This window comes from Lacerta agilis, chromosome 8, assembly GCF_009819535.1.
Source record: "Lacerta agilis isolate rLacAgi1 chromosome 8, rLacAgi1.pri, whole genome shotgun sequence".
NCBI lineage: Eukaryota > Metazoa > Chordata > Lepidosauria > Squamata > Lacertidae > Lacerta > Lacerta agilis.
Genome location: NC_046319.1, coordinates 17,455,262 through 17,478,102, shown reverse-complemented (window position 1 = coordinate 17,478,102; position 22,841 = coordinate 17,455,262). Strand labels below are relative to the sequence as shown.

The 22,841-nt window shown below is 47.6% G+C and overlaps 1 protein-coding gene across 4 annotated transcripts in view; it reads left to right on the top strand.

The window, feature by feature from the left end:
• The window catches only part of NADK (NAD kinase), a 48,344-nt gene extending 31,055 nt beyond the window's left edge, over positions 1–17,289 (top strand). For 3 of the 4 annotated variants that reach the window (XM_033156363.1, XM_033156364.1, XM_033156366.1), the window contains 8 exons: positions 1,160–1,268; positions 2,317–2,402; positions 3,609–3,711; positions 4,897–5,051; positions 13,636–13,735; positions 14,400–14,557; positions 15,182–15,264; positions 16,556–17,288. In XM_033156363.1, the coding sequence (XP_033012254.1) occupies positions 1,160–1,268; positions 2,317–2,402; positions 3,609–3,711; positions 4,897–5,051; positions 13,636–13,735; positions 14,400–14,557; positions 15,182–15,264; positions 16,556–16,706 (945 nt within the window). In that variant the 3' untranslated portion in view covers positions 16,707–17,288. Of the gene's footprint in view, positions 1–1,159; positions 1,269–2,316; positions 2,403–3,608; positions 3,712–4,896; positions 5,052–13,635; positions 13,736–14,399; positions 14,558–15,181; positions 15,265–16,555 lie in introns of all 4 variants that reach the window. The other variant, XM_033156365.1, reaches the window with a different exon arrangement.
• Positions 17,290–22,841: the final 5,552 nt, after the last annotated feature.

Below are 22,841 nucleotides of genomic sequence, written 5' to 3'. Positions count from 1 at the left end.
TTTTAAGCAGGCTCCGAAAAGAATACAGTGAAGGTGTCTGCTTGGTGGCAATAGGCAAGAAGTTCCAATGTGTAGGTAGAATTGGTTTTTATCTGAGATTATATGATGCTTTGTAGGTGTCAGGGGCTAGTCTGGATTGGAAGACTGGGGAATGCAATCGCAAGAAGAGCAGCTCCTAACAGAAGGGGGGGGGGAATATTCACCGCCACCTCCTGCTTCCAGTGCTTCCAGAAGCAGAGAGACAGGCAGACACAGAAGCTGCACACTTGAGAGAAGTGCTGCCCAGCTATGAGATAGTAGCTAAGCAATCAGAAGGGAGGGAGCAGCTGGTTGAGAGCGGGCGGGGGGAACCCCCTCCTGTTCCTCAAACTCAGAGGTCCAAGCATGTCAGAGAACAAAGGAGACGCAGAGGAAGAGGGACTTCCCTTTGGCGTGCTTCTTGCTGTGGAAGTGAGGAGGAGTCAAGAGTAGGCAACTGATACCCTTGCAGAGGGTTGCCTGTTTGTGCTTGTAACACAGGCATCCCTAAACTTCAGCCCTCCAGATGTTTTGGACTACAATTCCCATCATCCCTGACCACTGGTCCTGTTAGCTAGGGATCATGGGAGTTGTAGGCCAAAACATCTGGAGGGCTGCAGTTTGGGGATGCCTGTTGTAACATAATGCTGAAATAAAAGGACTATAAATCTACCAAATGCTCATTAATTCTTATCGGTGAGCCAGCAGAAAGGAGAGGGGAACTCCCGTACTTGACAGTTGGAGAATTTCCTCAAAAAGGGGGGTACAGTGGTGCCTCGCAAGACGAAATTAATTCGTTCCGCGAGTGTTGTCATATAGCGGAAATTTTGTCTTGCGAAGCACAGTCGGAGGAAGCGCGGGTTTACGGAAAAAAATCACAAAACGTTTTCATTTTGCGAGTCATGGCCATAGGAAAATTTGTCTTGCGAGTCACCCTTTCGTTAGTGAATGCCTTTCGTCTAGCGAGTTTTTCGTCTAGCAAGGCATTCGTCTTGCGAGGTACCACTGTATATTTTTAAAAATAAATACATATTATTGTCTCTGATTAATGACACTAGTTTCAAGAGGTCATGCTTATATTTTTCACTCAGTGTTAAGATAGTTTTAATTACATCGGTTTCTTTTCCTCCCCACCCTTCAGGTGAACAACATGATTGTCTACGTAGAAAAGAAAGTGTTGGAAGACCCAGCCATCATGAACGATGATAGTTTTGGACCAGTGAAGAAGAAATTTTGCACTTTCAGTGAAGGTAAATATATATATATATAGGTTGTGTTTTGCATGTAACGGGAGCTAGAGATGCAGCAGAAATTTGGTTTGGTTTGCATTTTAATATACAAACTACCTAGTGTACAATTCCTGGAAAAATCTGTGAACCAAAACACAGCTAACTGTGTCAAAATCCGCTCTTCTCCGAATATTGTGATCAGTTCTCCAGTCAAATGAAGTGGTACAAGCATGCCTGTATCAGGTAAAAGTGTGCATAAAATGTATATATTAGTGAAAAGTGGTTTGTTTGTTTTTGCTTAATAAACCACACTGCACACAAACCACATGCCAAAGCATGCACAGCCCAGCCTCTCCCATTTTGCCCCTTTCCTTGAGTAAGCTTGCCAAGAAAGGGCTAGCATAGCGCTGCCTCCAAGCCAGGGGTTGTGGTTCCTCCTAACAAAGCACAGTCAGTGCATCAGCAACAAGTCATGGTTTAAGCTTCACTAGTGATCGTGGTTAGGGCAGAACAACTCACAATCCTGCATTTGGCTGCAATGCTAAGTTATTGCCTTCTTTGATTCTTTACCTGCTTGTGCCAGGGGAAGAGCAAAGCAAGAGCACAGAAAGCTTCATTATGCTAAGTCCAGCCATTGGTCCATCTAGCTCAGTGTTGTCAACACTGGCTGGCAGCAGCTCTTCAGGGTTTCAGACACAATACATTCCCCGCCCAGCCTGGAGTTGCCATAGTTTGAACCTGGGACCTTCTGCATGCAAAGCTGGCGCTATGCCTCTGAGCTATCACCCTTCCGTGACCTACAGCAATTGAGCTGGGTGTGCAGTATGGTTTATGAAGCTTGTAACTTTGACTTACTAACATGCAAATTCAGGCACCGTGTCTGTTTCCTTAAAGAAGGAAGGCAAGAGCAGTCAGATAAGAGCCAGAATGAGCAGGTAAATGGGCTAAAGGAGGGTCAAGCGAAAAGCCACAATCTTGTTATACTGCTGTATTTCTGCCCTTTTAAACAGATAGGATTGGAATTCTTAAAAACCGTATTCCTTTTTTTCAAACTCTTTTTCTTTCTTAGACTACGATGATATCTCCAATCAGATAGACTTTATCATCTGCCTGGGTGGAGATGGGACCTTGCTTTATGCCTCTTCACTCTTCCCGGTGAGTTTATCTTCACCATCCTTCCCTTGCCTGCAGTCTCTTGCTTATGAAGTCCAAATGGGATGCGTTCTTCCACAGGCCCTTAACACTAACTTTTGGCTCTTCCCCACTCAGTATTCACTTATGTACTTCCTTTTCTGCCCTGCCCATTTATAAGGGCTTAGTGTGGCTGTAGTTAAATATAAGTTGCTGCTTTTAAACATGTCCAATTATTATTATTATTAAAAAAAAGAGGGTGGGAGGACTAGAGCTGGGCGATATCTGGTTGTCAACATCGCGATATATCACCAGCTGAACATCACGATATATTGATATATCACAATGTCTGAAATAAGGATGAAACTATGTAGAGGTGAACATGCACAGTCCACCCAAGATGGCGGGCGCGATCGGCCGGCACCCCTTCCGTCCGACGCCACGCCGCGTTTTAAGGCTGCAGCGAGCGAACAGCAGCGCTGCTGTTCGCCCACTGCAGCCTTAAAACGCGGCGCAGCCCGGTGCCGATCGGAAGGGGCGCCGGCCGATCGTGCCCACCATCTTGGGTGGACTGTGCATGTCCACACATGCGCAGTCCACCCAGGAGGCTGCGCACACATCATGACGTCACAACGCGCGCGGAGGGAGGGTTGCCTTGATGTTTGCCGCCCGGGGCAGCATATTGGCTCTCTCCGCCCCTGCACCCCACCAAGGGAGAGGCAGAAAGAGAGAGATAAAAGACAGAGTTTGCTTTTCCAAGAGATCTGTGCAAAACTCTGATCCGGTAAAATTAATCTGAGCCCCGATGAAGCCCAAAGAGCTGGAAGACAAAACCAGAAAGTGCCACTTCCCAAACTTCCTCCTTCAGCACTAAGGAGAAGAAGGTAGCCACCTTTGCTACCGCATGACCAAGAGGGTAGAAAGGAGGAGGAGGCTCTGGTGTCATGCTTTGCAGAGGAAGACCTCAAGGGTGCTCCGTTTTAGGCTGCCAGATGTGAACCAGTGGGCTACTAAAAAATTGTTGGGCTAGTAACATTCGCGGGCTTCTTTGGGGATGCTGATCTTTTTTGGGCCTCTATTTTGTGCCTCCACATTTTTGGCACAGAACTGTTAAAAGCGGAATGTGTTGAAACTGTTAAAAGCTTCGGCTCCTGAACGCCAAGACCAAGGACAGTTTGTGCCGCTTCTGAATGCTCTCCTCTTCTCTCCCCCCCCTCTTTTTGCCGCCAGGGCAGCGTACCTCCCGTGATGGCTTTCCACCTGGGTTCACTGGGATTCCTTACCCCGTTCAATTTCGAGAACTTTCAGTCCCAAGTGACTCAGGTTATTGAAGGTAAGGGTTTGTGCTGAGCTGATCACTTGCGCTGCTTATGCAGAAGTAATTCTGGCAGCATTTTTATTAAAAATAAATAAACAAATCTATAGTTTGTTAGAAACCTCTGCTGCTTTGTGGGATATCTTCGGGAGAAGAAAAGGCTCAGGAGCAAACACTTCACAAATCAGGAGTTGAGTCCTAAGGCGGCTGGATGGTGCCTTGCAGGCCTCCTTCTGGCAACTCCTGCAGCCCAGCTGGTGCCAAACGTATTGCTCTGCTTTCCTTTGGACCACATCAGCAAAGCCGAGGGGGCGAGGAGGGTCTTGTCACACAAATCCCAGGACCTCCATACCCACTGCCTAGGCTTGCGCCCCCAGGCAGGTCACTTCGGTGCAGCAGTTTCTTCACCCATAGAGGCACACTCCATTGTCTTTTGAGACAGACAGGTGCCAACAAAGTTTATTAGGGTTTTCACATTGTCGCAATCAATCAGCACCTCCCTGATGAGATTGGGTACACTTGACAGCTCCAGGTTAGTGCTCCCAAATGCAGCCAATCCCTGCTGCAAACTCTTAAGACTAGGGATGTGGGAGGGAGTTAGCAGCTTTGCATGCAGAAGATCCCAGGTTTGATCCCTGGCACCTCCAGGTACGGCTAAGAAAGACCCTCCCTCACCTGAAATTCCAGAGTGCTAATGCTAGTAAGCATAGGCCAAGTGGTAAGGAGCCTTTTTCAGCCTGAGAGCTGCATTCCCTTCCGGGGCACCTGATGACAGTGGTGGGCGGAGCCAGGGGCAAAAGTGTGGGTGGAGCAACAGATGCAAAATACCTTTGCATGATAGGCTTGTTTTGACATACCCTCTTGCTCCCCTCTAGCCTCCTTTCCTGGCCTGGGGAAAGCCCCAAGAGCCAGATAAAGAGGTGTGGAGGGCCACATTTGGCTCCTGAGCCTGAGGTTCCCCACCCCTGGTGTAGACAATACTGAGCTTGATGTCAGGGGTTGAAAGTGGGGCCATCTGCAGCCTTTCCCTTTGGCCTTTATATGTCTATTGTAGCAAATGTATTTTCATTATACAGATAAGTCTCCAGGGCTGGTAGGGACAATGATTACTGTATCTCCTAAACTGATCCTACATATGTAGGCAGGTCTTTGTATGTCCTTTTACTTAGAAAGGTGTGGTTTTTCACCCTCCACCCACCACAGGCAATGCAGCACTTGTTCTCCGGAGCAGGCTCAAAGTGAAAGTGCTCAAGGAGCACAAGGAGAAGAAGGCAATGATTCAAAACGGGATCGAAGAGAATGGGCTGATTTCTCCGAGCCTAGAAAAGGAACTGTTCAAGCAAGCCATTCAATATCAGGTTCGTGCATTTGGTGGGCGAGGCTTGCTTTTCTTCCAGTAGTAGCAGCAGCAGCAGCAACAACAACAATGAGGTTAATCTTAGTGAGTTGCTGAATTTATATCCCATCCTGTTCTGCCAAGGGGCAGGGTTCTCCTTTTTTTGAATCTGGATCCAATAAAACACACAGATGGAAGAAGAACACAAAAAAAGTATGCTTTAATTTTCTAGATACAATCAGACAAACGTAGCGTACCTGACCAACGCCCAAACACAAATCTCCTCCTCTTCTGCCGCCCGGGGCTTCAAGAGAGCAGCGGGAGAGATCCCTCACACCAGAAACCCCACAGCACCCAAGACCTAGTCTGTGGCGAAGCCCCAATCTGTCCCCTCCATTCCCTTGCTTATATAGCCGACTTAAGTTTGATTGTTTTCACCTGGCTATCAGGCACCATTCCCGAATGGTCAGGGAATCAGGCACCTGAGTGTGGCTTGGCCAAGGTCATTGGCAGCTGAAGGTGTTCTCGACTAATTGCATCCTCCTCACAAGCAACCTTACTTTGCTAATTAGAGGAGGAAAAGGGAATAGGACATGTAACCTGACTCCTCGTGATTACAAAGATCTTCCGCGAGTTTCCACTACACTCCACCCCTTAACATATCCTATTTCCTTTTCATCCTCGGTGTCATTTGATTGAGTATAGCCCACATAGGTTGCACCTTTGCATACAGCTGCTTAATTTTAACAAACAAAAAACAAGTGAAGATCATGGAAATACATATAATCACCAAAACAATGATAACCGGATGCAAGGCCAGGTTCAAAATATTGGTCATGGTGGGACTCCATCCGGAGAATATGTCCCACCAATGATGCACAGTGAGATCCCCAACATCTCGCATCACCCGCACTAACTCTGCTCCCTCATGTTTAATTTTTAACATCATTCCTTTAATCAAATTTACAAAGAAAAAACTATACTCATGACTATCTATATGATCCCCCCTCAATCTGCCCTCTCTGGAATCTTTCCACCTAGTGATATCCTGCCAACTCCCCTGCGTTATCCATCGTTGGCCATTAAAATATTGGAAAGTGACATTCCATGTGATGGACCATGACAGCGTAAAATTATCATACGTCCATGGGATGGAGAAGTACAGTCGTTTGCCAGACATCATCCATGTCCCCTGTCCAGTCACATTCATACATCTGCCATGGATGCCGGGGAGCCATCGCCTTTGAGACAGAGCTGGTTGTTCACACAGCAGCAGCGTAGTCGTGTTCAACTCAGGAGGATTCGATTGATCATAGATGTGCGCACAGAGGCAGACTATTACCCACCACCACCAATTCATGGTGTCCTAGAAGCATATAATAAGAAAATTATTATGGCGTATTACAAAGAAATAGGAGAGTCATTATTCTCGCCGCTTCAGCTTGGCTGCATCTAAACATATGGGTGCAGTAGCATTTGCCAAAAGCACCCAGTAGGTGGCCCCAGGTCCCTTACTAACAATCTCTCCAGGTCTGTTTGGCTGATCGGGGTATACCACCCATACCTTCTGTCCAGAGGTGAGAGTGGTATCTGTAGATCCAAACTCTCCTCTCCTCCTGACAGTAGATGGAGGTGGACCTGGTGCTTCCTGAATATCGGGTACACTGATACGCTCGCAAATGAGTTGCGCTATTCGTTGTCCTGTTAGCAGAGATGCATCTTGAGTGCTGACATTATGGAGGAGCACCTTTACTTCTCCTTGGTAGTCGGCGTCCACCACCCCTCCTAAAACCTGCAAGCCTTTTAAGGCTAGGCTGGATCGAGGTGCGATGCGCCCATAGGTTCCATGGGGAACGGTGACCCCAATCCCCAAGGGTACTAGTACCTGCCCTCCGGCTGGTACCACCACATCCTTAGGGGTTATGAGGTCAGCCCCAGCACTATCGGGCGTCGCTCGGAGGGGTGGCTGGCCATAAGGTTGGAGTTTCCAGACCTTTAGGTACTCCACTGGTGCTGGCGCTGGCAAACTTATCATTCGTTGCAATGGTGTTTGGCCAGCGCATAGTGGACGGCTATTTAGTTCAAATTCCGCCTGATCTAGAACTTTACCCCACCCCTTCAGGGTATGGGTGGGGGTCAACTGTTTAAGCTTTTGCTTTAGTAACCCATTTAGCCGTTCTACCAACCCAGAAGCCTGTGGGTGGTGAGGAATATGATATATCCACTGGATATTCCATTCATTTGCCCAATCTTTTACCTCTCCCCCTGCAAAATGACTCCCATTGTCACTCTGTACCTGAAGGGGCGCTCCATACCTCCGTATTAACATCTCCAACCCCTTTATGGTGTTCTGCTGGTTCGCTCGTGCGCAGGGGTAAGTCAAAAGATACCCTGAAAAGGTGTCTACCATGGTTAATGCATACTGCCAACGTCCACATTTGGGTAAGGGTCCTATATAATCAATCTGCCATATTTGCCCAGGACCACTTCCCCGATGTAATTTTCCCATGGGTGTCTTAGACAGAGGCATCTGTCTCACCTGGGAGCACACTTGACAATTAGCAACCACTGTGGCAGCGGCACTCACTGAACATGGAATGCCTCTCTTGATGGCCCATTCTTTGGTGGCTTTGGCCCCCAGATGCCCTGCCTTGACATGCGCCCAGCGTGCTAATACCAATAACTCTTCGTCTTCGTCTTCTGGAGTAGCTGTCCGTACTCTTGCTAACCGATCAGCAGCCTGATTGTACAGGGCAACAGGTGTCCCTGTTGTATGTCCATCTACATGTCCAATGTGCATTTGTACTTTTGAGAGCATTTGATCCAGTTTTATCCAGAGGTCCTGCCCCCACAATGGTCGGTTGTGGATGCAAAAGCCATCCTGTTTCCACTTTGGAAACCATACAGTCAGCCCTTTAAACACAGCCCAAGAATCAGTATAGATATATACAACATCCCCTCCTTGCTCAATTGCATGTTCCATGACCATTAATACAGCCATTAACTCAGCATATTGGCTGGACTTCCCTTTTCCTCCTCTGGTCAGAGTAATTTGTTTTCGAGGATTTAAAGCGGCGGCACGCCAGACTCGCTCATTTCCCTGGTAACGGGCGGAGCCATCGGTGAACCAGACTTCGTCATGAGTAACCTGCTCATACGGGGGAGCTTCCTGTGCTGGGGGATCTTTAAGTTCTAAGCTAGGAATTTCTTGGATTTCTTCCCCTGTAGGAGTCACAGCCAACACTTGCTCCTGCAGTGCGCTCACCCCATGAGAACCAGGTCTAGCTCTTTCTGCAATATACCACTTCCACTTTATAAGGGAAGATTGTTGAGCTCTCCCTACCCTGGGACTGGTAGAATCATCATTCACCCAAGCCATGATAGGAATGGCTGGTCGTAATACAACAGGGTCGGATCCAGTTAGCCTAGCAGTTTCAACCAAGGCCCAATAGCATGCTAAAAGCTGCTTTTCAAAAGGGGTGTACTGAACGGTGGGCAATTTACGAGACCAAAATCCTAGGGGGACGCGCTTCCCCTGCAGGCTTTTCTGCCACAAGCTCCAGACTGCAACTTCCTTATTTGCAGAGACTTGTAACTCAAATGGTTGCCCTTTAAGGTAAGGACCTAAAGGCATAGCAGCTGCCACGGCCGCTTTGGCATCAGACAGAGCTTTCTCCTGCAGCTCCCCCCATTCAAACTGAGCCTTCTTTCGTGTCACGTTATACACGGGTCTTAGTATCTGGGCTAGATGTGGTATATGCTGTCTCCAGTACCCCATCAGTCCTACCAGCCGCTGGGCTTCGGTTTTGGACGTAGGAGCCTGGAGGGTAGCGATTACATTCAGAACTTTTTCAGGGATATGCCTCACTGGTCCAGCCCACACCACCCCTAGGAATTGTACCTGCTGAGCAGGGCCCTGAATTTTCTTGGGGTTGATCTCCCACCCTCGGGACCGCATATGGTCAATCACTGTTATTAACCCTTGCTGCACATCTTCTTCCGTGGGTCCCGAGATAAAGACATCATCAATGTAGTGGGCTAAAAACAGGGCTAGGCTCAGTGTAATCTGCTGCAGGTCCCTAGCCACTAGCCCATGACATAAGGTGGGACTATGCAGATACCCTTGCGGTAAGACTTGGAAAGTATACTGTCTTCCCTCCCATGTAAAAGCAAACTGATCTTGCGATTCTGCATCAATTGGGATAGAGAAGAAGGCATTTGCTAAGTCAATTACCGCATGCCACACCCCGGCGTTCTTCTCAATATGTTCTAACAAAGTTACCATATCAGGTACAGCTACGGCCAGGGGCGGGGCATGTTTGTTCAGTTGACGATAATCTACCGTCATCCTCCATGTACCGTCAGGCTTTTTCACTGGCCACACGGGGGCGTTAAAGGGAGATGCAGCCGGCCTTAATATCCCCACCTCAAGGAGCCCTTGGATTGTACGAGATATTTCTTCATGGCCACCTGGAAGCCGATATTGTTTAACATTTACAGGCTTGGCAGGTGGTGGTATCTTGAGTGGGGTCCACTTGGCCCTACCTACTGTGATTGCTCTGACCCCAAAAACGTATCTTCCTAGCGGGGTATAAAACTCCCGACCTTGCAACAGGTCTATCCCAATGATGTACTCTGGTACATGGGATATGTAGACTCTTGCCCAAAAGGGGAGCGAATCCCCCAAAGCCACACGCAGTCTTACTCGGGTGGTGAGTTCTTCCCCATCCCCATACGCGTTAATATATACAATCTCTCCCTTATGTTTTGCTGGATTACCATATATCAGAGTGACCTCAGCTCCAGTATCCATGAGAGCTAACACTCGCTGCACATTTGCTTTGGACCAATGAATGGTTAAGGGAATGTGTGGGCGCGGGTCCCCAGGGATAGCCGTCTTTATTGGCCTCACCGCTGGAGCCCTGCCACACCCCTATCCAGTAGGTTGGGGTATTTCCCACCTATGTTCTGACAAAGAGGGGTACAGTGACTCCGGGGGTGGGGCAGTCGGCGTAACCGTGCCCCTGACCCGGGGGCCAGTCCCCTCCTTTTTAATTTTCCCTGCACATTTTTGCTTCCACAAGTTGTACATTTCTGCAGTGGGAATGCCATCTATATCTTCCTTGCGAACCCCTGCTTCCAATAATTCCAAAAACATCTGCTTCCTCGTCACCTTAGGGGTGGAGGATGTTTTATCTGTCCTGGTGAAGGACTTCTTATCAGTCCCTGACTTTCCCTTCTCCTGTGCTATTCGGGCGCGGGGTTTAGCGACATTTTCTCTCTCTGCCTCCCCTAATTGTCCTATCAAGAGAGCAACTTCACCAACAGGTCTCCCTTGGGCGGGGCCCAGCAGCGCTAACAATGGGCCACGCATATGTGAAGGTGCGCCCTTTAACAGCCGCGCCCTCATGCCGGCAGTGAGACGCTGACTCTCTGGTCCCTGGAACCCTTGCTGATAGATCCCAGCCTGCAAAGCCATGCCACGCAGCTGTTCTATGGCTTCCTCAATGGTTTGCCAGGGGCCTGGCTGTTCTTCCCAATCCATTGGGGCGGGGTATCTGGCGTATACAGCCTCTACACACCACTGAAATAGGGAACCTGTTGCACCCAAATTAGGCATGCGCAAAAACTGATTAACCAATGTATCACGAGATAGGGTTCCCAATTTTACCAACTCCTCCCCCGTCAAGTAAAGACTGGTAGTTCCCTGGTCCCACAACCTAACCAGCCATTGGCTCAACCCCTCCCCGGGTTTTTGCCTGTTTGTCTTTGCCATTTCCGCCAACTCCTGCTGAGTGTAATCCCGTACTATCCGGGTGGCCTGGGCCGCTTGTGGGTTACCTGGCGGTCCCTTACTCTTGTTGGTCACTAGAGGACGTGCCTCAGCAACCCATTCCTCTTCATTCCCCTCATCTTCTCCCTCTGTCCATTCTGACTCCTCATCACTAGAATCCCAAATGTCCCCACTCCATGTCTTGGGGTCCCATTCCCGGGAAGCAATGAGGGCTCTAACCTTCCGAGGGTTAGGGATACACTTCTTTCTTACCCGCTTTGGGTGTTTCATTTTAGCGAAGCGAATAGCCATAGTGGCAGCCCGCTCCTTAGCCAGTTCTTCCCTCCCCCGAGCGCTTTCTAGCACCTCCTTAAGAATTGCCTGCTGGTCCTTTAAAGCAGCGATGTCCTCTAATTGCTGCTGTACCTTCCTCTGAGAGGCTTCTAATTGCTCCCAAACACTCCGGAGCGCAGTGAGTAGGACCCATCCAAGCCCCCCCACTGTCTTCTGCCCCGCACCTTTCTCTATCCCCATTAGCTGCAAACACTTAGACACAGCCATAGGGGTAGCACCTCCAAACCCAGCCATCTCAGCATCCCATGACACTGGTGGGGTCAACTGGTTCAAAATTTGAGCCACTGGTGCCCAAGCACTAGTGCTGGGCCAACCAGGGATATGGCTCTGGCCATCCTCCTGCCTAGGGCTTTTCTTCTTCCACCAGGGCATTGTCTCCAGATCCTGCTCACAGCGCCAAATGTTCTGCCAAGGGGCAGGGTTCTCCTTTTTTTGAATCTGGATCCAATAAAACACACAGATGGAAGAAGAACACAAAAAAAGTATGCTTTAATTTTCTAGATACAATCAGACAAACGTAGCGTACCTGACCAACGCCCAAACACAAATCTCCTCCTCTTCTGCCGCCCGGGGCTTCAAGAGAGCAGCGGGAGAGATCCCTCACACCAGAAACCCCACAGCACCCAAGACCTAGTCTGTGGCGAAGCCCCCAATCTGTCCCCTCCATTCCCTTGCTTATATAGCCGACTTAAGTTTGATTGTTTTCACCTGGCCATCAGGCACCATTCCCGAATGGTCAGGGAATCAGGCACCTGAGTGTGGCTTGGCCAAGGTCATTGGCAGCTGAAGGTGTTCTCGACTAATTGCATCCTCCTCACAAGCAACCTTACTTTGCTAATTAGAGGAGGAAAAGGGAATAGGACATGTAACCTGACTCCTCGTGATTACAAAGATCTTCCGCGAGTTTCCACTACACATCCCTTCCTCCCGAAGGAGCCCAGGGCGTCAAACAGATCCACTGTTTAAAAAAACAAAGCAAAAGCAATGGCATTCTAAAACAGTTAAGCATTATCAAGGCAATGACAGTGAAAAGCATTGCAAAAACAGTTACAGTCAGAAGCATTATTCCATCCGGTGTTCTGGATCCAGGAATTGTATGCTTCAGCCACCCAATGCCTCCCTGGAGAGGGAAGTTTTCTTCCTGGAAGTTAATAATGATGGAGACAGGCACAGCTCACTGCGGAGCTCATTCCACAACCAGGAGCCACCACCGAAAAGGCCCTGCGATGGGTCAGTGCCAACCAGGAAACCCCTAATGGGACCACCAAGTCCTCACCACAATGATGGTGGTGGTAATATAATCATGATCATGACAATATAATATTGATGATGATATTAATAATGGCAATGTAATAATACATTTAATATATTAAACTTATGAATTGCTTCCCATGAAGCATCTTGAAGTGTCTGTGTAGATATAGAAAGCCAGCATAACGTAGTGGTTAGAGTGTTGGACTATGACCTGGGAGACAAGGGTTCAAATCCCTACACCTCCATGAAGCTAACTGGGTGTGACCTCAGGGCTAGTTCACTGGGTCTCAGCATCTAACCTACCTTAAGAGGGTTGTAGTAAGGATAAAATGGGGAGAAGGGCAACTTGAGCTCTTTGAAGGAAGGTGGGATATAAATGTTAAAATAATAATAATGGGTCAGGGGTTTCTGGCCCTCAGGCCCACCATACTTCCCTGTTTGTCCCACAAGGCCACTTTGGGCAAGCCATTCCCACCATACACCTGATATCGGGTGTGTGGCAGGTAAGGGCAGAGCTTCAAATGAATAATCGGGAGCTTAAAGTGAACTGTTGATGGTTCTTTCGTTGAAACAAGGTATGTTTCCATCTTCCATCAGCTAATGGGCTGTGAGAGCACCTTTTTGGGGGAAGGTTTCCATTGAAGCCATTGTTAAAGTGAAGGGGGGGAGTTCCATTTTAGCAGTGATTTCCATGGGAACCGCTTCTCTCTTCTAGCATTGCTCGTTGAACGTTGGAAAACTGGAAATGTATAGAGCAGTGTGGGGCTGTTTGAAAGCCCTTTTGCAAACAGTCCCACACTGATCTTAGAACCACCAGGTTTAAGAGGGTTAAAGAGCAGTATAGGGCTGGTTGCTATTATTTATTTTTATTTTTATTTTTGTTGGGTTTTTTTTAAAAAAACCAAGCACTTAGAAAGTGAAAGGGGAAAAATAGTCCACTAGACTTTTTGGATTACAACTCCAAATGACGCTGGCCAGCAGAGCTGGCCCATTAAAAAACATTTAAGGCTTTTTTCCCTGTATGCTGAAAATCTGTCATAAAATCATAAAGCCCAGAGCCTTATAAACCCTGTAGAAACACAACAGATTTTACAACTTCCACACAAACACAATATAGTAGATCTTAAAACAGAATGACTCTGGTTCAGAGTTCTAGTCAGCGTCATCAAATATTTAACCTCTTTCGTAACTATTCCGTTCCATCATCTGCATTTCCTGTCGGCAGGTCCTGAATGAAGTTGTAGTGGATCGGGGCCCTTCCTCATACCTTTCCAACGTGGACGTCTTTCTAGATGGGCACCTTATCACCACAGTCCAAGGAGATGGTAAGCACGTTTTCTGTTTGCCAGAAAGCAGAGCGACACCCCCCGTCCCCTGCCTCCTTTGGGGGCTGGAGAGCATTTTCTTTTCTCGAGGTGGGACTGAAACCCCTGAGGAGCTGCTGCCAGTCAGTGTTGGCAGTCCTGAGCTAGATGGAATCTGTCTCGGGATAAGGGCTCTTCCTATGCTAAGACGCCTTCCTGTACCCATTAAAAGCATTCATAGCTGAGCTCTGTTTAGGTCCTTAAATGGTTTGGCCCCACGCTGTTTACTGGACCAGCTGCATCCTTACAATTATCCTGCCTGCAATTTTAAGATCTGCCTGCCCCTAGGTAGGTAAGGTGGGTTGGCAAGGTCCCCTTCCCTTCCCTTCCCTTCCCTTCCCTTCCCTTCCCTTCCCTTCCACCTGCATCAGATTCCTACATGGCAGGCTTCTCAGAAGGCCTCACAGGCACAACGTCCATTAGCTTGGTGATTGAACTGCCTCTGCCCCACTCCCCAGCTCTCTTAATAGATTGTTGTTTTTAACTGCTTTGAATGGGTGAGTGTCCTAACAATATTTTAAATGAGTAGGTTGCACAGTCCTGTTGAAAGGGATGTTCTCAGTCCTAAGCCTATAAAGAACAGGCAAGGCTATAATTGTGACTTGCGCTTGCTCTTTCCACTCAGGTGTCATCGTTTCCACACCCACGGGCAGCACGGCATACGCAGCTGCTGCAGGCGCTTCAATGATCCACCCGAATGTCCCTGCCATCATGATCACCCCAATCTGCCCACACTCGCTCTCTTTCCGGCCCATCGTCGTTCCTGCTGGGGTGGAACTGAAGGTGGGTCCTTAATCAGTTTCCTTTCCCTCTCCAAATTCTGCCCCTGAGAATTGTCGCCTGAGCTTGCCTTTTTTCCTCCTTCTCCCTCCCAGTCCTTTGTTCCTTTTGTGTCGTGTCTCTTAGACTGAAAAGTGGGGGGGGGGGGTAAAGATGCTTAACGATTAATGAATTAGAAAGCTTTCCCGCCCACCAAACAAACAAGCCTTAAGCTGCCTGTTATGTAACCAAACCAAACATCGGTATTAATTCCAGCTCTCTCTCACACCCGCCTTCCCTCCTGGCAGCCAGAGAGGTTATTGCTTTCTTAAGCAATGTGCCAAAACATGTTTAAACCCTACTGAGAGGTCAGATTCTGCTGAAGCGGTTTGCTACTTTGTTTGAAAGGCTGCATGGAAAAAACAGGTTGCCTTCCCCTGGGCTCAGCCTTCTGCCTCCGCTGTTGGAGGAGCCAGTTGCTGGCAATTGCAAGTGGGGAGAGTTGCTGTTCCACCCAGATAGTGCTGGCTGGCTTCTTGTGGGCAATCTGGCTGGCCCCTGTGAGAACAGGCCTATTGGCCTGATCCAGCAGACAACAAGCTAAAAAATTTAGATCCCGGAAAACAATGTGCTTTCCCTTCTCCTCAGATCATGCTGTCTCCCGAAGCCAGGAATACAGCGTGGGTTTCATTCGATGGGCGGAAGAGGCAGGAGATCTGCCACGGGGACAGGTGAGGATGCCCTTCTGAGTTCTCTGTGCCACTTGGTGCTCTCTTCTGTCGCTGAATACATGAGGAAGAGCAGGAGCCGCCTGACTTGAGCCACATCCACACCATGCATTTAAAGCACTCTTATACCACTTTAGCAATTGTGGAGAATCCTTGGAACTGGAGTTTGCTATGGTGCTGGGAATTGTAGTTCTGTGAAATCTTCACCCTTAATAAACTAAAGTTCTCAGGATTCTTTGGCGTAGGGGGGGAAGCCCTGACCGTTAAAGTGCTGTGAGAGTGCCTTAAACGGTGTGGACGTGACTTCAGCAAACATTCTCATTCTTATTCTTCATTTCATTTCTATAGCACCTCATATTTTTAAGGGGGAGAAAATCTCAGGGCGGTTTACAACTCATTCAAGCATCCTATAGAGCAGTCCGCAATAGAACATTACTGAAGAAAGTCAAATATAAAGTATACATTCAAAGCAACAATCATTAACGGGAAACTAAGATAATATTTTAGATTCCTGTTAATTATGTTTCTTTGAATATGTACTTTATATTTCTCAAAGAAAACTTTACAAAAGGAGGTCAGCTACAAGTTAACAACAACAACAACAACAAGCCTTAAACATTTCAAAAGAAAACCTTCCTAAAGGAAGACAACATCTGCTTTATCTAGAAAAGCTAGTGCCCAACAGCCAATCCTGCTTTATTGCAGAGGTGGGGAGGAACTGTGGTCCCTCCCGATGTTGGGCTCCCAACAACCCCAGCCACTGTAGCCAATGGTCAGGGATGATGGGATCTGTAGTTGAGCAATGTCTGGGGTAGGCACAGCTTCCATCTCCTTTAGTGCAGTCAAATTGCCTTGGGAGCAGGCTTTCTTTTTAGTATAGTGGTACCTCCGGTTACGGACAGGATCCGTTCCGGAGCTCCGGTCAGATCCCGAGGTTTTTGCATGCGCACGCGGCAAAACACTTCCAGGTTTGCTGCTTTCGCAACCCGAAGTTTACGTTACCCGAGGGTAACATAAAACAAGGTGCTACTGTACCTGCAAAGACCGGGGGTGCCTGGCAGAACTATCAAGGCATTCTCTGACTAGGATGACTCTGACTTGTGTCCACTCACTTCAGTGGGTCTACTTTGAGCAAGGCTCGTGTTGGATACAACCCTGTGCAGCTTTAGGGTTGGTGTCCGTCATTCAGCCCCATTGAGGAAGCGATTCACAAGTGGAATAAATAAGCTTTTATCCTCCATTGAACCTGTCCTGAACTGAAGGCCAATCCTAATAACAATTCTGTCTCTTACAGCATCAGCATTACTACCTCCTGTTACCCCCTCCCTTCAATCTGTTTCCAAGACCCCGTAAGTGACTGGTTCGATAGCCTGGCTGAATGTTTGCACTGGAACGTCCGGAAAAAGCAGAACAACTTTGCTATAGATGAAGAAGAGGAGTTTTGAGTGTTGGCACTAGCAGAGGATCATGAGAGACGGAATCCCTTCTGTACAAAAACATGTTTTGAAGCCTGTAGCTCTGGGGAGTAGACCAATATAATATAATATTGTATAAAATATATATATATAATAACTTTTTTAAATACAGCGATGTACCTCATATCAGTCTGTTCTGCTGATGACCAGATATCATGTTGTTGTTTTTCTGTCTGTCGGGAGGGCTTGAGGTGAGAGAGAAACGAGCGGAGATACTTTTCGTCGGGGCACATTAGAAGTGTCCGATGTTTGTTCGTCAATGTGCAATGTGTTTTCCGCACAACGCGTTTCCTAGAAAGTTTTTTTTTTTTTTTTTTGCAAAAGCCTTATTAAAAACGAATGGTGTTTCCTTGGACTTTTGTTCCCGGTTATCGGCAACTCCCCAGATTCTCTTTATTGGCCACTGTGTGGGTCGGGCAAATGTTGGTTAAAGGGGTGCTAAAAAGTTTTCTCTTACATTTTTCAAATCTTCAGTTCTGTGCACTTACTTCTGGCAAAGTGAAGAGGATCAATCCGTTCTTGATTGCCACTCTTCTCCCCCTTCCCCCCACCTTCTTTTCCGGCTCACAAGAAATGTGGTTTCATGGCTGCTTAGACCAGGGATTCCTACCCCCCACCCCAGGATATTCCCCACCATCTTTGTTTAAATGTGTTTGTATGAACTATATTACACCTCCCTGATGGTAATCAAAAATAAGTAGGTCTTGTTGGGGGCTTTTTTGGAAGGAGGGAGACAGGTTTTGAATTGCAGGAAGTTGTCAAGATGAGTGTTCATAGATCAACTCTAGATGTGATCAGCAACATTAAGACAAAGGCAGCCTCTGTATGAAAGACGAAGTTGGGAATTGGTTGGACTGAGACATGCAGGCAGTTGTCACCTGTTGAGTAAGTAACTGGGAACGTCAAACGCAAACTAAGGCCTGGGGACTGGATTTGGCCCAATCGCCTTCTAAATCTGGCCTGCGGACAGTCCGGGAATCAGCGTGTTTTTACATGAGTAGAATGTGTGCTTTTATTTAAAATGCACCTCTGGGTTATTTGTGGGGCATAGGAATTCGTTCATTATTTCCCCCAAAAAAATATAGTCCGCCCCCCCCCACAAGGTCTGAGGGACAGTGGACCAGCCCCCTGCTGAAAAACTTTGCTGACCCCTGGTCAAACGCCTCCTTAAACCATTGCTGGTGAAATCACAAGGACTGTGCACCAAAAGCTCTTGTGTGCACCTGTGTACATACCTTTTGGTTTCAGCTGGTCTTGCACAGGGGATGTTTCCTCTGAGCTGTGCAAAATCTGAAGGTTAAAACTTCACTGCCACATGGGAAATGTATTGGGGTTCTTTAAAAAGGCAAAACAAAACCAGCACATTTGGGGATTTCTACAATTTCCAGGCAAGCAGCCATTTTTGCCCTGATGGTTGACTCTCAGAAATGCCACCTAAACTTTGGGTGTATCTTTTTTTATGTGGCAGTGAGGGATTTGGAAAGTCTTATGCGAATGTGCTGGTGGGTGGCAGCTTCCCCCTTTGCCTCTCTTTTGGGTCCTGGTCTGTGGATTTCTGCAAAGAACAAGAACCTGTAGGCCGTAGTTAGCTGGGGCTTCCATTTCCAAGGGGTTTCCAGTTTGCTCAGCCACACATGGAGGCATCGCCTGAGTGGTGAGCTTCGCAAACACTGCTATGGTATAAGCAAGTCTGCAGGCCCAGCAATGTGTGTGTTTTCTGTGTCTTTAAAAACCCAACAAGGAGCAGTCACCAAGCACCTATTAAATGACCCAGTCAGCAGAGATAGGCCAGGAGTCACAGCTGCCCACAGGACATGCAGGCTGGCTTGGCTGTTGCCTTTTTGGACCAGGGGTAGCCAATGGAATAGTCTTCCAGACGTGAAGGACTCCCAACTCCCATCAGCCCCAGCCAGCGTGATCAGTAGCCAGGGATGAAGGGAGTTGGTGTCCTCGGCATTTGGAGGTCACGCCATTTGCTTACCCCTGCTTTGGGCCACTAAGCATTGCTTGCAGCTGCTTGGGATGGTGCCCTGAGTGCCTCTAGGCTAGAATGATGCTGGAGTGGGCGGCCGTCATGTGAGAAATGTCCAGGCAGGGTATTAGGGGAGTTTCCAAACAGAAGGCCAGGAGATGTTCCTAGCACATTCCCTCTTCTTGTGTGCCTTCAGCACATTCTGATGTTGTTTGTTCATTTGAAGCTTTCTCATGGATGTACACTTGTAAATATATATTCCTGGCTTTTATGAAGATAGTTAAAAGAGGGTGGTCAAGGATGCAAAATCTATTTTTATTTTTATTGTATTTTTGGACTTAGGCTTGGGTCTTCCCTTGCAATGGTACAAGGTGGTATAATAGCTCTAACTCCAGGCTACTGCTAAAAGGGTTGCCCATTCTGACAGCCCTTCAGATAAAAGAAGGGCGGTTGGGGGGGGGGATACAATCATGTGAACGGGAATCTGACCTGCAAGGCTTGTAGGGTTGACCTGTCACACATGTTGCTTTTCTGCCTGATGGTCTCGTGATCTGGTGTCAAGTTTTTTTAAAAAAAGGATTAATAATTAGGAAATCTTCCGCTTTGAAGTGGAACAGCCAGATCTCTGCCACATCAAGACTATACCACCTCGTGCCTCTGCATGTGTGTACTGTAGACTAAGCCGCTGAGGTTAACATGCACGTTTTTTAGCAGCATCGCCATCCCATGCCTCCTGCCTTATCCAAGCACTTCTGCAGAGATCTTGAGAGCAATTGGATGCCCTCACTCAGCCCTTATCTGTGGCACAAAAGATTGATGGAAGGGGAGAGAGAGACCCCACGCTCCCTAAATGAATGGAGTTCTGTTGGGGTTTCGTGGCTGTCTTAGCATTAGGGAAAGTATGTTTTTCACCCACCCCTTTTGCAACAGGGATGAGGAGCCTGAGGGCCTGTAGATCCTGTTGGGCTACAACTCTCTGACTATCAGCTACCGAGGGTCTCGGGCTCTACAAATGGGTGCTCTACAAATGGGTTTTACAACATACACCTGAGAGTTTGATTCAACAAAAGTGTTGCTGAGAGTAAACCCCTTGAAATGGATGGCCTTTAGTTATGTCTGCTAATTTCAATGGGTCTTCTTCTGAGTAGGAGGGAACCCTGAATGTTTCTCTTTCCTCCCCAGCGTCTCAAGACCTTGTCTGTTTAGTTTTGTGCAAATCAAATTTTCAGCTCTTGATGGTAGCGTCAACTGCACTAAATTGTGTTCTGTGTACGTTATATATTTGTGAAAAGGCGACTGTTGTAAATGTTTTGTGTGCTAGAATATTGGATTCGGGTTTGTTGGCCGGTTCTGAAACTGGGCCTGAATCAGGCAAAATGTTGTTGGCAACATTTGGGAGAAACGTTTCAACCAGCTTTTTTAGATGCCTTGGTTTTGCTTATATTTTATAGTATGATTATATTACCACTGGGTTTTTTTAAGCCACAGGTTTTCTAGATGGCAGAGAGTGCACTGTTTCTGAATCACAGTCTTGCTTTCTAATCTGTGAAAATAGAGCTTTGCTTTAAAAGGGCAATTACTTCCCCCCCCATACCCTTAAATGCAAGAATTAAGAAAAGGAACAGAATAAAGGACTTCAGGTTGTAGCCTGCAAAGCCCTCCTGCTCAGAGTAGACCCACTGAAATTAATAGACCTAAGGTAGTCGTGTCCATTAATACCAACAGATCTAACTCGAAAGTAGGGCTGGTATTGAATAAAACGTTTTGATATTTTTTTAAGTGTCCATATGAAGTATGTTGAAGGATTAATATGCTGAGGAAAGACTCAAAATAAAAGAAGCCTTATTTAGAAAATCTGGGAGTTTATTTTTTTGGTAAACTCCCCCCACCCCAAAATAAAATAATTCTGCATCTTTAGTGCTTCTTATTATTTAAACTAGTAATGTTTCTCAGGATATTTTTAAAAAAAATAATAATCCTGGATTCTTTTGTTTTAAGTAAAGATTTTATATAAGGTCTCCCCCAAAAGTGTTTCGTTACTGCCTCCAAACTTGATTCAGTTTACTACTAAGATCTTATAGTGCACTGGTGAGCTTTAACTTGCTCTGCTGGGATTCTGAGCAGATATCCCCCTCCCCTGTTTTCCTGTTTTAATTGGTTATTTGTCTCCTTCTAACCTAATTGCTGCAGGCAGACAAGGGGGAGCAGGCAACAGAACTTCTCCGAAAGGCAAGCCGTGTTGATCTGCAGCCTTAAAAAATTGTACCAGGACCCTCTGGCTGTACTGTTGCAATTAAAGATGGCATCCTGGTTGTGGCTAGGGTGCATTTTTGCTCCCTCGCTTTCAGTACTCAGGGGTGGGGGACCTTTTGCCCCCTGGGTATTGCTGGACTACAACTCTCATCAGCCCAGCAAGCATGGTCAGTGGCCAGGGATGTCAAGAACTGTAGTTCAGCAACATCTGGAGGGCCAAGCTCCCGTCACCCTTGCAATGTGCCATTGCCTTAAGGCAGTTCATGGGGGCCTCATCTGCCCTTGCGTCTGCCGTTGGGGACTGCTGTCTGTCCTCTGCAAGGTTGATAGTTCGGCTGGGCGCCATGCCATCATGTGGTTGGGCACTGAGCCACAAGGCCTGTATGATTTTCTGCAGTTCTTGCAGGTCTTCCTCTTTAGCCGCTGATTGGAAAGGAAATTGGTTCCCAAGCCAGTTTCTGTTCAAGCGAAGGGCTCCCAGAGTACAACCCCATTTAACGTATGTAACTTTAACACTACAGCCATCGCTTCTCCTGGGGCAATCTGCCGACGGCTGGCGGTTGCGCAGAGCTTCATTCTACAGGCTACCTGCCGTGGGGAATATTAAAGCCCCGTTTTCTAGAACAGGCTGAGAAAATGGGTAAGTGGAAGGCCTAGGCAAGGAGGGAGCAGGAGAAGTTAAAAGCTAGGTTCTCCTTATTGCAACCCCTCCTCAACACTGTCCTCTCAAGGAAGCACCAAAGCTGAGGTCAACGAACACTGCATTACTGCATTCCAAGTTCTTGTTTCAGCTAAGTAGCTGGTGGGTTTTTGGCTTGTTTTTGATTCGCTAGGTGTTTAGATCCCAATCTCTCCCTGCCCGCCACCCCTTTACAGGCAGGTTGGATGAGTAAAAACAAGCATCTAGCAGAATGGTGAACCGATAGATCAGCTTGCTGGGAAAGTTGCAGGATGGGAGTCCTGACCGGAAGGTGGAAGTACAGTCAGGCGAGGGGACTGTTCACAGGGAGTCGCCGTAGAATCATTGCAGAGCTGGAAGGAACCTTGGGTCCCTTCTGCATAGCTGTCAACTTCCCCCTTTTTAAAGGGAAATTCCCTTATTTCGAATAGGATTCCTCGCAAGAAAAGGGAAAAGTTGACAGCTATGGTTCTGCATTGCAGAAATAAGTAGGTGTGCTGAGGATATGGCATGTTGGTTGGATCTCCAAAGAGGTCCTTGGCTTTTGCTTTAATTCAGCGTTAGTTAAAATGTCGGGGTGTGTGTGTGTCTGTGAATGGATCTGATCCACCAATCCAGTAGGTTCCCCACTTGTCTTGTGTGACTTCTGCTTGGAAGACCTGGTGATATCCCTGACTTAAGCCTGCTCCTTTTCCTTTACAATGCTTTGCATAGGTGCCCATTCCAGGCTTCCTAAAAAAATGGCAGCCTTGTTGGGTGTAGCAGAGGAGGGACAGAGTGGCAGGCTGATGATGGCAGGGGGTGGGGTGGGGTGTCAGGGAATACAGTCCCACAGATGCTGCTAGAATCCCACCTCCCATCGTCCCTATTGGCCTTGCCGGCTGAGGCTGGGGGGATTTGGCGGGGGGGGGGGGTTGTAGTCCTACCCAAGAGCAGACTCCTTGAACCCAAGTTTGTCAAGGTCATTAATCTCGTTGGGTACAACTCTGGGAGTCCAGTAACACCAGGAGGTCCACAGGTTCCTTAGCCCTGGAGTAGGCCTGATGTGGTTCATTCATTGTGTGTCAGAGGTCCCCCACCCCTCCAAAGGGGCAAGCCTTGTTTTACTCAAAACTTTAAAAGTGTTGATGACATGGCACACTGCCCAGAGTTCCTTTATAAAGGAAAAAATAAAAAGCCTAACATTTCATATTGTTACTGC